Source organism: Rhipicephalus microplus, unplaced genomic scaffold, assembly GCF_043290135.1.
Source record: "Rhipicephalus microplus isolate Deutch F79 unplaced genomic scaffold, USDA_Rmic scaffold_18, whole genome shotgun sequence".
In the NCBI taxonomy this organism is placed as follows: Eukaryota; Metazoa; Arthropoda; class Arachnida; order Ixodida; family Ixodidae; genus Rhipicephalus; species Rhipicephalus microplus.
In genome coordinates, this window is record NW_027464591.1 from 4,435,573 (window position 1) to 4,449,524 (window position 13,952).

Sequence of the window (13,952 nt, forward strand, 5' to 3'; positions counted from 1 at the left end):
CGGCCTAGCGTACGAAAGGGGGGGGGGGGACACATAAGGCAAGCGTTTGCCGCGGATGCGAGGCGCTGTTGGCAAAGTTCAAACGAGCCCCAAGCCCCAAACAAAGGGAGCCGACGGACGGAAAAGAAAAGCGCGCTTACCCCCATGTCGACCTCGGAAAGGTCTCTCTCACTCCCGATGCGCGCGCGCAAGCAAAATGAACCGGGAGTCTTTGCGCGCGGCGCCACAGTTGACATTCGCTACCGGGTGAGAGGGGTTAAGTGTCACTCCCCACTCTCCCAGCGCGGCAGACCATGGAGGAAAGGAGAGTCATGTCGGGACATGAGAATGCAGAAAGAGGTATCGAAGCCTGCGCAAAGGCGACGGGTTAGCCTCAATTCCCACAGTATCCAAGAAAAATATTGCGTATCGTTTTGTCCTGCAACAACAAAACCACTTTTCAAATGCCTGCTACACAAGCTGGGAGAAATTTGTAGTGTTTGCAACTTTAGTCAAGCATGACAGCGATGCTTCATTTTAATCAAGAGAAGTGGTGACCAGCAATTGGAGTGATTAAGTATTCCACGTGTCTTTTCGCCAAGTGCAATTTTCTCCGCAAACTAGTTGTCTCTCATGCAGGATGAAGACACAGAAATTCTGTGAATAGTGATGTAATAAACGCCCCTGTATCATGGTAGTCTAATACCAATTTTTCAGATGCCTGATTATGTATACATGCCTAATAACTCGGATGCTATCACAGCAAAGGCTCAAGCTCTATGAAGTCAGTGTACATCACAAACAAGTCTGAATTTCTAATGCTGAAGCTCTTTTGGCATCTGGTTTCTCAAAATTTGGCTCAAATCACAATTCTGAGACTCACGATACCAGCTCCAGAGTGTTCAAACAATAGTTTGAAACTCTACTAATACAGGTTTAACTGCCACAAAGCTTTCTTCCCACTTACCCTCGCAGCAACTGGAACTATGCCAGCAAACTCGTTGAACTCGCGACACCAGGAGCGCACGAGTGCTTGGGGGCTCTCGGTGACCCAGGAAACACCCGCTGTCGACACGTGCGCAGACTGACCCTCATGGCCGAGCCCCAGGAAGAGGCAGAGTGCGGCCAGCTCATCTGTGGGATCCTGCCAAAAGCAAAAACATGCCACGAATGAACAGGTGCCACAAAAAAAGTCTCAAGGCTCAATACAACAGAGCTGGACCAAATTACGAAAAAATCCAGAAAAATTATATACAAAGATGCATTAGTAAAACTGAACCATAAGAACATTCCTCAAGAGGCAGTGTGCTGTTTCTAAAGGTCGCCTTGACTCTGTACAAGTTGCTGCATCAACCTTAGTGTTCTTAAAGGGGGCCCCTCCCGACATACAGTACAACATACTTTCAGTGCTGTAGAAACTACACACTGGGGCATTGAAGGATGGCAATGAGGGAGTACTAGGGGCCAGAAAGGCTTTAGAACATTTATGGCAGGTGATGACGGTCTCCAACCGCCAGGGCTGGCACATCAACATTACAAAGAAATGTTTTTCTTTTTTGTTTTGTTTTCTTATATGTGTAGGTGCTCGTGTGTCGAATTCTCTTATCTCGCGCCCCTGAAGTTTGCGCTACTTGGCAGTTCAATGAAGTACCAGCTGGCCCAAACAAGCACCTCGTGTAGCAATCAAGTCTAGGTGGAATGGTGTTGCTCATGGGAGCAGACATGAGTGCTATGCATGCTTCTTTCAGCTGCACTCAGGTCAATCAATGGAGTCAAATGTGCCAGTGTATCAAAACATTACGACACATCCCACTTCCAAGCACCAACACTAAAACGGGTTTGCAAAATCAAGTACTACTACAGTCATCTTCTCTAGTGTCATCTCATGCTTGCTGGCACTCATGACCTAGTGCAGAGGAGATGGACACCACAATTTAGCAAGAACGAGTAAAAGAGAAAAAATTTACAAATGCCATATCAATATTCATTCCAACCGGGCACGTACAGATGACAAAGCAATGTTAGAAAAGGTTTGGCCAAAACACTGCCAGGCCTGCGTAGAATGCAGAGCACAGTCCCTGGAGCTGGAAGAGCAGCCTTTCAGAGCCTTTTTAAACACTCTTTAGGTAACTGCTACAAGCACACTTGTGGGGTACCCACTACACCATAAATGATCATAATTTTTGTGTAGTAGGCAGCCATTCACTATGCCATTCTTCGTCATTCTACGGAGAAGCGTGCTACCCCTTACACATATTCAAGAAAGTTTGCATAATTTTTTGATGCTGTGGCTGACGACGAACAATTATGCCTGAGGCTCTTGTAATGGGTTGGAGCATTGGACGACCCACTCGTTATGCAATTCGCATTATGTGACGCCTGGTGGTTCCTTTGCTGTTCTAAAACACTTTATTACTCATGTTAACGCGATTCCTTTCCCGACATCAAGCCTGCCAAAGGCAAGCTTGCAATGGAGATTCAAAGCACTGGCGTGGCTCTGTGGTAGAATACTGGGTTGGCAGACAGGCGAACCGAGTTCGAGTCGCACTGTCCTTGATGGCTTTTATTTACTTAGTTTGTTTTCTTCGTAAGATAGTGGTTACGGACACCACCGGTGGTGGTGGACAACTGTGGCGCATGCGACCCTTGCGGTGATCTCGCAAAAGCTTTCGTTGTAAATGTTTGGGTCCACCTCGCTGAGAACCTAACTTGCCACAACCTCACCTTCAACACACAGCTTTGCATGTCAGTTCTGTATCATTATAATAACATGTTCGGGCAAGCTGTGCCTGCTGCGTACATACGTTCACTTATAAGGCAAAAACAGAACTCGCCTGCATGGGACACGACCCTTGCTTACATGCACGTCACCTGAGAGGAGAAATTGACAATGTGGTAGTTACTCATGCAGCCAGTTTTTTACTGAGACATGGTTTGTTTCAACCGATGAGCCCCACTGATCATAACAATCACATAGTATCCTTGCAAACAATAAGCCACTCTAGGCAAATGCCACAGAAAGAGATGAAATCACTTCTTTTTGAATACAAATGATTATGAGTTTCAGAAATCCATTCTAGCGTAAAAAAATCACACATGAAAGTGAGGGTATGATGAGCATGTAATGTCAATGTGGAACTCTACACAGACGTCAGCTGACCTCCTTGAATTTGCCCCTCCATTCCAGTTATGCCATTTCAAATGCTGTCCCAGATAAATAAGATGCAAATAAGAAAATGTAAGACATAACTTACAAAAGCACTTCATTATTCAATTGCCATGGTTCAATGTGCTTAAACCAAACTTGTCAAGTAATATCTTTGAGCTTCATGGTTCGGCAACTGAAGTCCTTTTTCTTTTTTTCATGCCTGATTCTGATGGAGAGGCTGCCAGACAACTGCTTTTGTTGCAGAAGTCAATGTATCTACAACTGCATAACAGAACGAACACGAAAGATGCTGCTCGGCAGAATCGATGCGAATGCACAGCGAACTTGAATTAAGCCAGCGCCCCAGGCAGTATAAGAGACGGCCCGTTTGTACACTAAGAGCATTGACAAAAACAGTGGCCTGAACCCACAGGAGAGAAATTTGCATCACCTCCTGGGTAAACAAACTTTCTGCACCGCTCAGGCAGCTTAGAGGCGCTATCATGACTTTGGCCGAGCTCAAAATTCAGACTCACAGAACCAGACATTTCTCAAGTTTGTACCGAGAGGAGCAGAGCTAGCATTCAACAGATCAACAAAGCTGGTGGCAGCTCTAAACTTATTGGTACATTCACACGCGTGACGGCGATGCTATATCTGTGGCTAGTGAAACTAGATGCGGCCCTATGTCTAGTATAAATTATACAGGCGAAACCAAAGCTGCTGGAAAATGTCTGACAAGGCCACCTCCACACTTTATACATCTGACGGACTTTTGGAAATGTTTTTTGTAAAGTAAATTTTCTCTGACTCCTAGCAACAGCTCTCTATAGAATAACTGGCATAAATTTCTGGCAGTTATTACTGCTCAGCACTGTTAGATTGCAAAGCTGACACTTGAATTTGATATTTGACTTGCAAAGGTTCTTTTAATTACAGAACTTTGATATTATTATACCATAACCATGACAGGCATGCACTTCTGTCAAGTTCGCTAGCCAAGTGCATTTTCTCAACAACAGGGGATGCAAGATGGGAGATGAAGGTACTTGTAGTGTTCACTAGATAGAGTGTTCACGCACATTGGTTTACGCAAAGGTCTATCAAAAATCACTATGTTGTCAAAACGGGCAAATTCAAATTGATTCCTAAAGCTGAGAGGCCAGACTACGTACTAGACAATACTGGATGCACAAAAAACAAATACAACATGCCAAAATCGACGGCCCAAAGCGCCGATCACCGATGATCGATTTGAATAGGCGTATTAATGAAAGAGTTAATTAAGGGGGCATGGTAGGGTATACAGTGTATGTCAGTTTCAACTTAATATTTTAGAAGTGGCTGCAAGTATTCATACAAAATTTCACATGCTTTTATTTATGCCTACGTTGCCTATCACTCAATCAATGTACTTTTTATCAGCAACAACCAAAAGGAATGTAATGATATTCAGTTGCGTTATGGTAGATACACATACGTTATGTCTGAACTAGAAAAATAGGGCATTATGTAGGCAGTTACTGCCAGAAAAAAATAAAATTGCATTCACAAAGCAACAGAGAGCGTATTGGTGTGTAATTTTTTACAGCTTCAATTTTTACGAAATCAGCAATTGTTTTAGTTCAGATTGCTTCCCACTTGTAGTGTATGCATGCAAAGTTTTATCAGATTCAATTCAGTATTTTTTGAGAAAATGTACACTGAAGTTACAAAATTCACAAAAAATACATTTCAAGAAAAACGAAGATTTATGCGCGCATACTGCTAACGTCAGAGAGCGTGCTGCACACTTTGGGAGCGGCATTTAAACCGTTTGGAGTGGCCGCTTGACGTCAGGCTTCCACAGGTTTGTTCCTCAGAGTGTAGTGAATTTTTCGCTGACAGAATTGCAAATGCGACTCTTAGGGGCAAAGCTCCTTAAACCGTGGGTCTGTCTATCCCTTGTATGTATGTAGTAGTACGAAGCCACCGGTGGCACACACCCGCTCTAGAGTGGGTATGGGCCACAGGGCATGCGAGATGGGCGATGGCGGTACTTGTGTTCACTAGACGGACACAAAAACGGACGGATAGACGCGCGGACGTACGGACGGATAGATGCATGAACAGACAGATGGATGAACGAGACTCGCGGACGTACGGACGGATAGATGCATGAACAGACAGATAGATGAATGAACTCAAGGACTGAGGCATGGACAGACGGGCGGATGCATAGATGAATGCACAGATAGCCGCGTGAACGGACGGATAAAAGCATGGACGGGCTGACGAACGCTTCGCTTCACTCATCATCATTCACTCCGTGGATATGCTGTGATTTTTTTGGGGAGGTTTACCCTACCATACATCTTTAACTGTGGTAGCACAGAGACAGCCAAAAGTGAGAACCTAAGTGCGGCCCATTAATGTACGCTCACCGCAGTGGTGGGCAGCTTCTCCTCGAAGAGGTGTGACTGCAACAGGGCGGCAACTCGCAGGAATGGTCCGCACATGGCCACCACTTGCTTCTCCAGCAGGAGCCCCGACAGCTGTTGGCTTTTCTGTCGCTGGCCGATCCGAAATTGCATGCAGAAGGTGTGAACAAAGTAACATCAGTCTTGATGCGAAAGAAAAAGTTTCCAGTGCATTCAACTCATACTGTTTTTTACAGGCCAATGAACTGTCAAATTACGAGTAGAGTCAACCATGCACTCAATGTGCAGTTTTTTTTTTGGGGGGGGGGGGGGGAGGGGCATTAATTAAGCTGTTCAATTTTGAAAATTCGATTGTTCAAACTGAATATTTGAGAAAAATATTATTAAACTCCTATATAAAAGGCGTCCACTGAGAAGCTATTCTTGTCTTTTACAGTCAAACACTTTTATAAGAAACACTGATATAAGAGACAAATAGGTATAAGAGACACCAGTGTGCCTGCAATAAAATACGGGTAGGTAGAAAAATGCAGCCAAGATATCCTGCTTATAAGAGACATCTCCTATAAAAGGCGAGGATTGCTACCCAGAGCATGCCTCTTATAAAGTGGTTCAACTGTATATGAGACGTCTCTTAAAAGCAGGGTACCTCGTATGCATTTATCAACCCGTATTTCACTGTAGGTGCACTGGTGCCTCTTATACCCATTTGTCTCTTATATCAGAGTCTCTTATACCGGGGTTCGATTGTAATAGCACAAGTCCTGTTGCAGTGCTATTGGGAAGAGCTTTAGCATATCTAAGAAAGCGTGTGACACAAGCGCAAAACTTCACAAGCAAAGGAGTGTGCCGAGCATAATTGTTAAAAACAAACAAAAAAAGATTGAATTGTCTGCACTTTATTAGTCTGCACTCTATTACTAAAGCAAGAATGAAAAATGTGGGTGAATTGGCCTAGTATACCTTTCACTGTGGGTGAGTGTGTTAACAAGGAGGTGAGACGCGATGATTAATGCAAAGCAAACAGCTCCCGCTTCAAGGGCACTGCCACGTTTTAAATGCAAAATAGTCTATGCAGGTGTCTATTTTGAAATTGCAATAAAAGTAGAGGCGTCCTCCATGCATAACTGCAGTTACATTGTGCGCATGACCAGGATCTACCCGTTACGATTTAGTGTGTAGCATGGTGTCACGCGTACAGTAATGAATCTCTCTAATGCACTCCAAAACATATTTGCACAAGTGGCCTTTTTTTTTCTTTATCCTATTTTGTCCTCGGCGGTGTGTGTGGCAATCGTTATTTGCAAGTCAACCTAATACCTCAAGCTCAGCACTAGTTTTACCATACAGTAGGCGTTTATGTTTTTTTCCCTAGTGCCCCCTTTAGGGATCAAACTGGTTTGTACTGTAATGTGTAAACATTGTAGAAGGTCTAACACTGTCCTGCTTTATGTCATGTCATATTGATTAAGGTTGGCGTGAGAATTCTGTGCATTGACATGAGACGCAGGCAGCAACGACATGAAACAAAACACGCACGCAGACACACAATAAGTATGACCTATGCATGTACAGTCGAACCCCTATATAAGAAACACTTTAACACCAGCAGCTGTCCGCCGTGAAAAGCATCTGACAACGCCAGATGGAAGTAGGGCATCGTGGAGTGGCAACTTTTGTATTATTTTATGCCATTCTTATCATCCATCACTCACGGCTAGCTGATTTTGTTGATAATGCGGACGAACAGCCGCTCCGATTAGTTACCACACTGGCCAAGCGCGAGCATAATGGTAAGCATTGTAATCAGAAAAGGCATCATTCCGCGGTTGCACCCAGCAGCTGCGTGAAGGATGAACTGAGCGATTGAGCTTCAGCTTCGGATCGTCTGTGGCTCAAAAAGTCAAAAGCAAGCCAGTGGCAAAAGCCGGGCAGTCTCATTGCCATCGCCATCGAGCAATGGTGGCGTCCATGCTTGCTGAACAGCGGCAGTTTCTGGTGCTGCCAATGCCTGTTTTAGACTTACTTCGTTGACGCATATTCAGGCTATGAAAATGCATCTAAATGTTAAAGATTGGGTTTACTGCATAGAAATAAGTATCTGAGCCTGGAGTTGCAACGTAAAATTTCGTTGAAGCAGGACGATAGAAGGAAAAGTGTTCATTGTGGCGACATTATTTATGCATTTACTCCTATGAAATGCTGACGGGGAGTCGTGAAATTTTTGTTGAAGAGGCGTTCGTTGTAGCGGAGTTTGACTGTATAGTGAAAAGTGCATTTGTTATGCACTCCATTACTCGAGAGTTCTTTAGGTGGTGCCTACTGGCCATGGAGGTTTCCGTTCAATAGACAACAAAATGGATGAATTAGTAAATGCACAAAGGGCCCATTTGAGGCCCACCACTTGTGCTCACCACTTGCGCGTCCATGTCTTCGTCGTCAATGTACAGGTTGCCCTGCTCCAGCTGCTCCACCAGAAGGCCGAGCACGGAGTCTGCGGATTCCAAGGAATTCTACAAATAGACAAAAGAACCACGGCAGGGATTAACTTGCAGCTGGCAATGAAAATGAACGCATGGTTTTTTCTGACCTAGTCTACTACATGTTCAAGGGCGATTTACCCTCAGCCTCTCTGTTTTTCCATTTGAATGAACAGGTCTAAAGGGACGCTAGAAAAGCAAACTTATTTTTTTTGTAGCAGTGAACTACTCTTCTACAATAACAATAACAACACTTTTGTTTTTAGATGACAGTTTATAAGTGCGAAAATGTGAAAAAAAAAAGACAAAGAAATACAGTGGGCATCACCACCTTCATCAAGTTCATGCAACAACTCAACATGACATCCTAGATCCTTGGTGGCACCTGCTACCATCCGCGTAATTATCTGTAAAATCTGTAAAACTAAGTTACACAGTGTGGCAGCCAGAGACTGCCAAGAAAGCCTCAGGAAATTTTACTCAGCCAATGTGTCCAAAGTATGAGAGACATTAAACTTTTATTTCACGATTACATGACCACACTAATGTTTTGGGGCGAGATTCGAATATAATCTTTGTCTGCTCTTCCAATGGCGAACCTACCACATTACAACCAAGCAAGTACCAATGAAGAAGTGGAACATAGCTGCGCAAAAGTTATGTAAGGGCACCCGCTTAACCTGAGAGCAAATGTGCAGAAGGGGCATGCAAGGCATATGGCATCTGCTCGGTCCTAAGCTTTAACCTTGGTGAGGAGGTCTGGATCACGGGGCGGGTGATTCAGACCTGCTTGCCAGGATCTGATCTGAGGACCTAGCAAATGCAATATGCCTTGCATGCCCCTTTTGCACGTTTGCTCTCAGGTTTAGCGGGTGCCTTTACATCGGTCGGCCAGGGAGCAGAGACTCCTGGCCGACAAGCCCTTGTTGCCTCCCGGATTGAGGTTTGAGATTTGCATAATTCTTGAATAAGAACTGTTCTCCTTCTGCTTGGTACAATCGTTGAATTCAAAGCCTAGCTAGCCAATGCACAAAAACAATGACCTTCCACAAGCCTGCGTATGAAGCTTACTGTGAAAAATTAAAGCAAGGACCATTAATGCACCACAGAAACCACCAAAAGGCTGCACTGAGTCAGCAGAGAATGCAAGGTCATGCTTGCAGGAGTGGAACAGGATACATGAGTTTGGGAGTAGTCCATGGAGCAGCCAAAAGTGCTTTTGTAGCAGGCTCGGAGCATCCAAAAAGACATTTTGGAGCAGGCTGGGAGCATCCGGAATGGCCTTTTCGAGCAAGTTTGGTGGAGTCAGAGTGAGCATTCAGAGCAGATGTGGCCCCGTTTCACAGCATTTGTGAAGCATAATTTGTGCAACAGCCTCAAATTCAACAGCCTCAACAGCCTGTGCTATAGCAATTACGTGAAAATTCTAGACAGGTTTTCGCTGTCCCCGTCCCATATAAAGTACAAATTGATAACATCCAACCAGCACAGTATGTTCTACCCCCCCCTTCCCCCCCCCCTTCCCCCCCGCGGGTAAAAGCGCACGAGCGGAGGCGACAAACGCACCTGAAACAGTGATCGAATGAGCCGGCTAATCTCTGTTTTTTGGAGGGCAGATGCAATAACATCACCCCAATACACCGATAGGAAGGCCTATCATCGAAGCAGATTAAAGGTAACACGACCGTCATCAACAAGCATGACAAGACGCGGGGAGGGGTGGTGAAAAGTTGTCGCTTTCACTATGATTGCGGTCACGATTGTTGGCACATGCAAGAGCTCGGCGACGATCAGTGGACTGCGTGCTATGCTCTCATTACGAAAAGACTGTGCTGTCCCTGAAACGGCCGTATTCTTTTACACCCGCATTTCTTACACTAGCCACTAGACATCGGTGGTCCAGTGTCTAAGGCACTAGGCTGCTAATCCACAGGTCGCGGAATCGAATCTCGGCCATGGCGGCCACATTTATGATGGAGGCGAAAATGCTTGAGGCCCATGTGCTTAGATTTAGAAACACGTTAAAGAACCCCAGGTGGTCGTAATCTCTGGAGCCCTGCACTACAGTGTCTCTCATGATCATATCGTGGTTTTGGGACGTTAAACTGCAACAATTATCATTATTATTACACCAGCGTTTTGTAGAGTTACGTCAGATCGGATCCAAAAAAGTTAGTAGACAGTCTCACTTTGTAAAATATTGCGATTTCTTGCTACCGGATTCACTGCTTCGCCCTGGAGGTGAAACTCACTTTTTAACTATGTACAGCCACCTTTTTTTTTTAACTGAACACGCGAGTGTCAACCACAAAGTCGATGAGTGCTGTATAAAGAAGCCCAGTGGCGAAATGAACAAGAATACGCACATGTGGTCAATGAGCAGTCCTGTGCACCTGTTTTTGCTAGCCCGTTTCGGGAACCAATACCACCCGCCCTTATTCTGAGCACTGATCGTTTCCTGTTTTGCTGAACGCTGCCACCAAGTTCTATGAAAATCAGTTTCACTGCAAGGACAAAGCACTGAATGCGATAATAACCTATTGTAAAGTACACGCAGTATAGTTGGCCGCTAACTCTTGAATCCAATATCATGTAACTCTATAAAACACTGGTGTAAAAGAATACGGCTGCTCCAAGAAGAGATGCTTTTTTGCATAGTCTCTTTTGTGTTTAAGGCGCAGCACGCAGAAGGTTCTACGAGCCATTCGTGCTGATGCCCACCACTTACAATTAAAGTTCCCAGCTGCTGCTCGAGCTGTCACAGCCTCGACGAAACTGAAACTATGACCGTTTTCATGAAACCAATACACAATGTTTCAGCCAAGTTTTCAGGCACAAGGCTTGATGGCTGTCGTCCCTTGGGGCTCATTCGGGTGCTACAGCACAGTACAGTGCTGATAAATGAGTTTGGCGCAGTAGCGGTTGTTCGAAGCAGGTTGGAGCAAATAAACAAGTTTGGCACACAATGGCCCAAATGGCACAGATGTTCCACTTCTTTGCTTGCTATTTACAGTAAAAGGTCACACAGAATTGATGGCGGTACCCCAGCAATGCCCCATAGTGACGCTGGCACTTGCTATGTGCACCGACTTCTAGTGTGGTGCTGTTGTAATGGCCCACGAAAGATAGGCAAATCAGATCTTCGCCACTGAAGCTGAAAATTTTAATACAGATATTTCCTTAGCCTGAAATTTCTAAACTTTACAAAGAGTAAAGAATAGCTAGCATGTATAAGATTGGCAAGGTCAGCGGGTTTAGCCCTGTCAAGCGTAACAGCACGATTACCACATTGGACACGGAGCAGGATGAAACAACAAAAGAGCTAGCATACAAGCAAACGCTGAGAAACCCTTGCACTGTGAAACCATCAAGCATGCATGCATGCAGTCACTATCGCAGCAATACCAGCAGACTGCATTCAGTGCCATACACAAAACTACGGGTGAACGATAGGAGACTAACACTTCCCTTCTAAATAATGTTTGTAAGGCAGCAGGTCAGACAATGGAATGATGTGTGTGCCCCAATTACAGCCCTATTTTTGTCCTTGATGTAGGCATGTACGTTAAGGATCCCCCAAGCCTAACTAAGGGTCACTGCACTGGTGAGTAAGCATGCCAAACTAAGTGACTACCACAGCCGAGGCTAATAAGGTTGCTGCAGACTAAGTAATCAATGAAATAACTGAAACAAGCAAACGAGGTAGGGAGGCTGAAGGCTGAAGAAAGAGTTCTATTCAAGTTCTAAGGGCATTCTACATACTCATGCTCCTATCACAGAGCCGAACAAGACACCCACTGGAGAACCGAGGGTTTTCTGCTTGAACTGGGTCCGTGCCATGTGACCGAGGCTGCAGCTGATCTGCACCAAGGACTGGACGTAGTTGATTGCATACAGTGACCGTACCAGACATGTGTAGTACGCTGCAAAAAAAGAGGGAAGGGAGAAGAGACACACATGGTTTATGTCAAGAAAGTTCTCCGGAGATCTCATATTGATGAGTGAGAATATTTAAATCAAGTGAGGATTTCGGTTGTGAATATTCAACATACCAAACTTTTTGTTAAAATGAACTGAGAAAGTCCATTATTGCTCTCTTGCACACAATTTTCATTCCAGATTATTTTGAAGTGATGATTTTCTTCGTAACTCCTTTCGTTTAGACAGCCGTGTGCTTGCAAAGCAGCACATGATACGTTTGATATTTTTGTACCACAAATCCTACTTGCAAAAAATGAGTGCATATCTGAAATCATTTTCATAAAGTGAGCACATCCCCAAAAAAATCAATAGAAAGATTGTAAGTGCTATGACCCACCCGAACTGCAAGTGACAATACTTCCTGTAGTTTTTTTTACGCCCTAATCGCTCACACAACCACTGCAACCTACAGTCCACAGTCTTCAAGTTGCAGTCTACAGAAATCTTTTCTTCAAATCCTGCGCCTTTCTCCCTATAAATTATGCCTGCACTGTGAAATTGAGCTGCTTGCTTACTGTCGAAGGAGGAGGAGACTTTGAATTTACTTTTTTGGAACTGCTCACGTGTGCCCAACAGACAGTGGACTAATTCCAGAACAAGTGCTTACCATTTTCTTTGCCTAACTACCAAGAGCCCTTTTAGCTAAAGAAAAGCCTATTTTTAGACTGTCTTTTATCATCGTAAGGAGGTGAATACACGTTCGTGCACGCGGGCTGGCCACCATACGTCTCCCAGATTAATTGCCTTCCACTTATTTTTATGTTGGTGAAACAGAAGTGTGAAAAAAACCTCAGCCCACCTTTTTCAAGGTCCAGAGGCAAGGCCAGCACGAGCTCCAACAGCACAGCTGCGGGGTCACACACGAACACCGGTACTTTCCTCTCCACAGGCATCAAGCTGCGATACGTGCAGAAAAGTGCCCAATGTGATATCTCCCACAGGTACACACGCATAAACAAATGCAAGAAAAACGGCAATGTCACAGTTTCAGCTCCAAAATGAACTTTCTTACAGACTCGGCCACAGACAATGTTCACTGCTCCGAGCTATCGCTCGAACAATAGCGCCATTTCAGACCATGCAAAGATATTACTTAATGCTCTAGTGTGCCCCTTTTACCTAGCTCTTTAATTACTATGCCTATTCAAATCGATCACCCGTGATCGACACTTTAGATTATCAATTTTGGTATGTTGAATTTGTTTCTCGTGAACCCAGCACTTTTCAGAAGTTTGTCCAGCCACTCAACTTTCAGAATCAATTTAAATTAGCCCATTTTAGCAACATGAAAATTTTTCACAGGCCTGTGTGCCAACCAATGTATGTATGCTGTTGGGAAGATGCACTTGACTGGCGAACTTGACAGAAGTGTGTGCCCCTCGTGATTATGCTACTATAAGATGAAAGTTCTGTAATCAAAAGAACCTTTGCAAGTCAAATATCGAATTAATGTGTGAGCTTTGCAATCTTTTGAACAGTAATAATTACCAGAAATTTATGCCAGCTATTTAATAGAGAGCTGTTACTGAGCATCAGGAAAAATTTATTCCAGGAAAAAAAAAAAAACAAATATTTCCAAAGGTCCGCTGCATGTACAAAAGGTGGAGGTGGCCTTCTCAGCCAGCTTCCAGCAGGTTTGGTTTCGCTTGTATCATTATATCAGACACACAGCTGCATCTAGTGTCACTAGTCGCTTCTATGGCGGCAGCATCACCTGCGCTACGAAAAACATACGCCACTTGAAACTTTCTTGCAACCGCACCTGAATTGAGTGAGGACGAGAGTTTGAGGATGACAGCACCTCAGCTTCGAGTTCAATGGCGATGATGTTTTGTGTCGGCTTAATCGAGACATCTGCAGGTGTTCATGGGTTCGTTTTGTTTACAGCCTCATCTCTTTCAGCACAAGAGCATAGCTGCTGACCTTTGTGTACAATCTTATAGC

General features: G+C 44.4%; 1 protein-coding gene across 4 annotated transcripts in view; it reads right to left on the minus strand.

The window, feature by feature from the left end:
- Positions 1-13,952, minus strand: part of LOC119178514 (Ubr3 ubiquitin ligase) — a 155,701-nt gene that overhangs the window by 13,935 nt on the left and 127,814 nt on the right. For 2 of the 4 annotated variants that reach the window (XM_037429720.2, XM_037429721.2), the window contains 5 exons: positions 12,808-12,905; positions 11,826-11,950; positions 7,962-8,060; positions 5,551-5,679; positions 947-1,123 (listed from right to left, as the gene is read on the minus strand). In XM_037429720.2, the coding sequence (XP_037285617.2) occupies positions 947-1,123; positions 5,551-5,679; positions 7,962-8,060; positions 11,826-11,950; positions 12,808-12,905 (628 nt within the window). Of the gene's footprint in view, positions 1-946; positions 1,124-2,813; positions 2,851-5,550; positions 5,680-7,961; positions 8,061-11,789; positions 11,951-12,807; positions 12,906-13,952 lie in introns of those variants that run through there. The other 2 variants (XM_075883514.1, XM_037429722.2) reach the window with 2 other exon arrangements.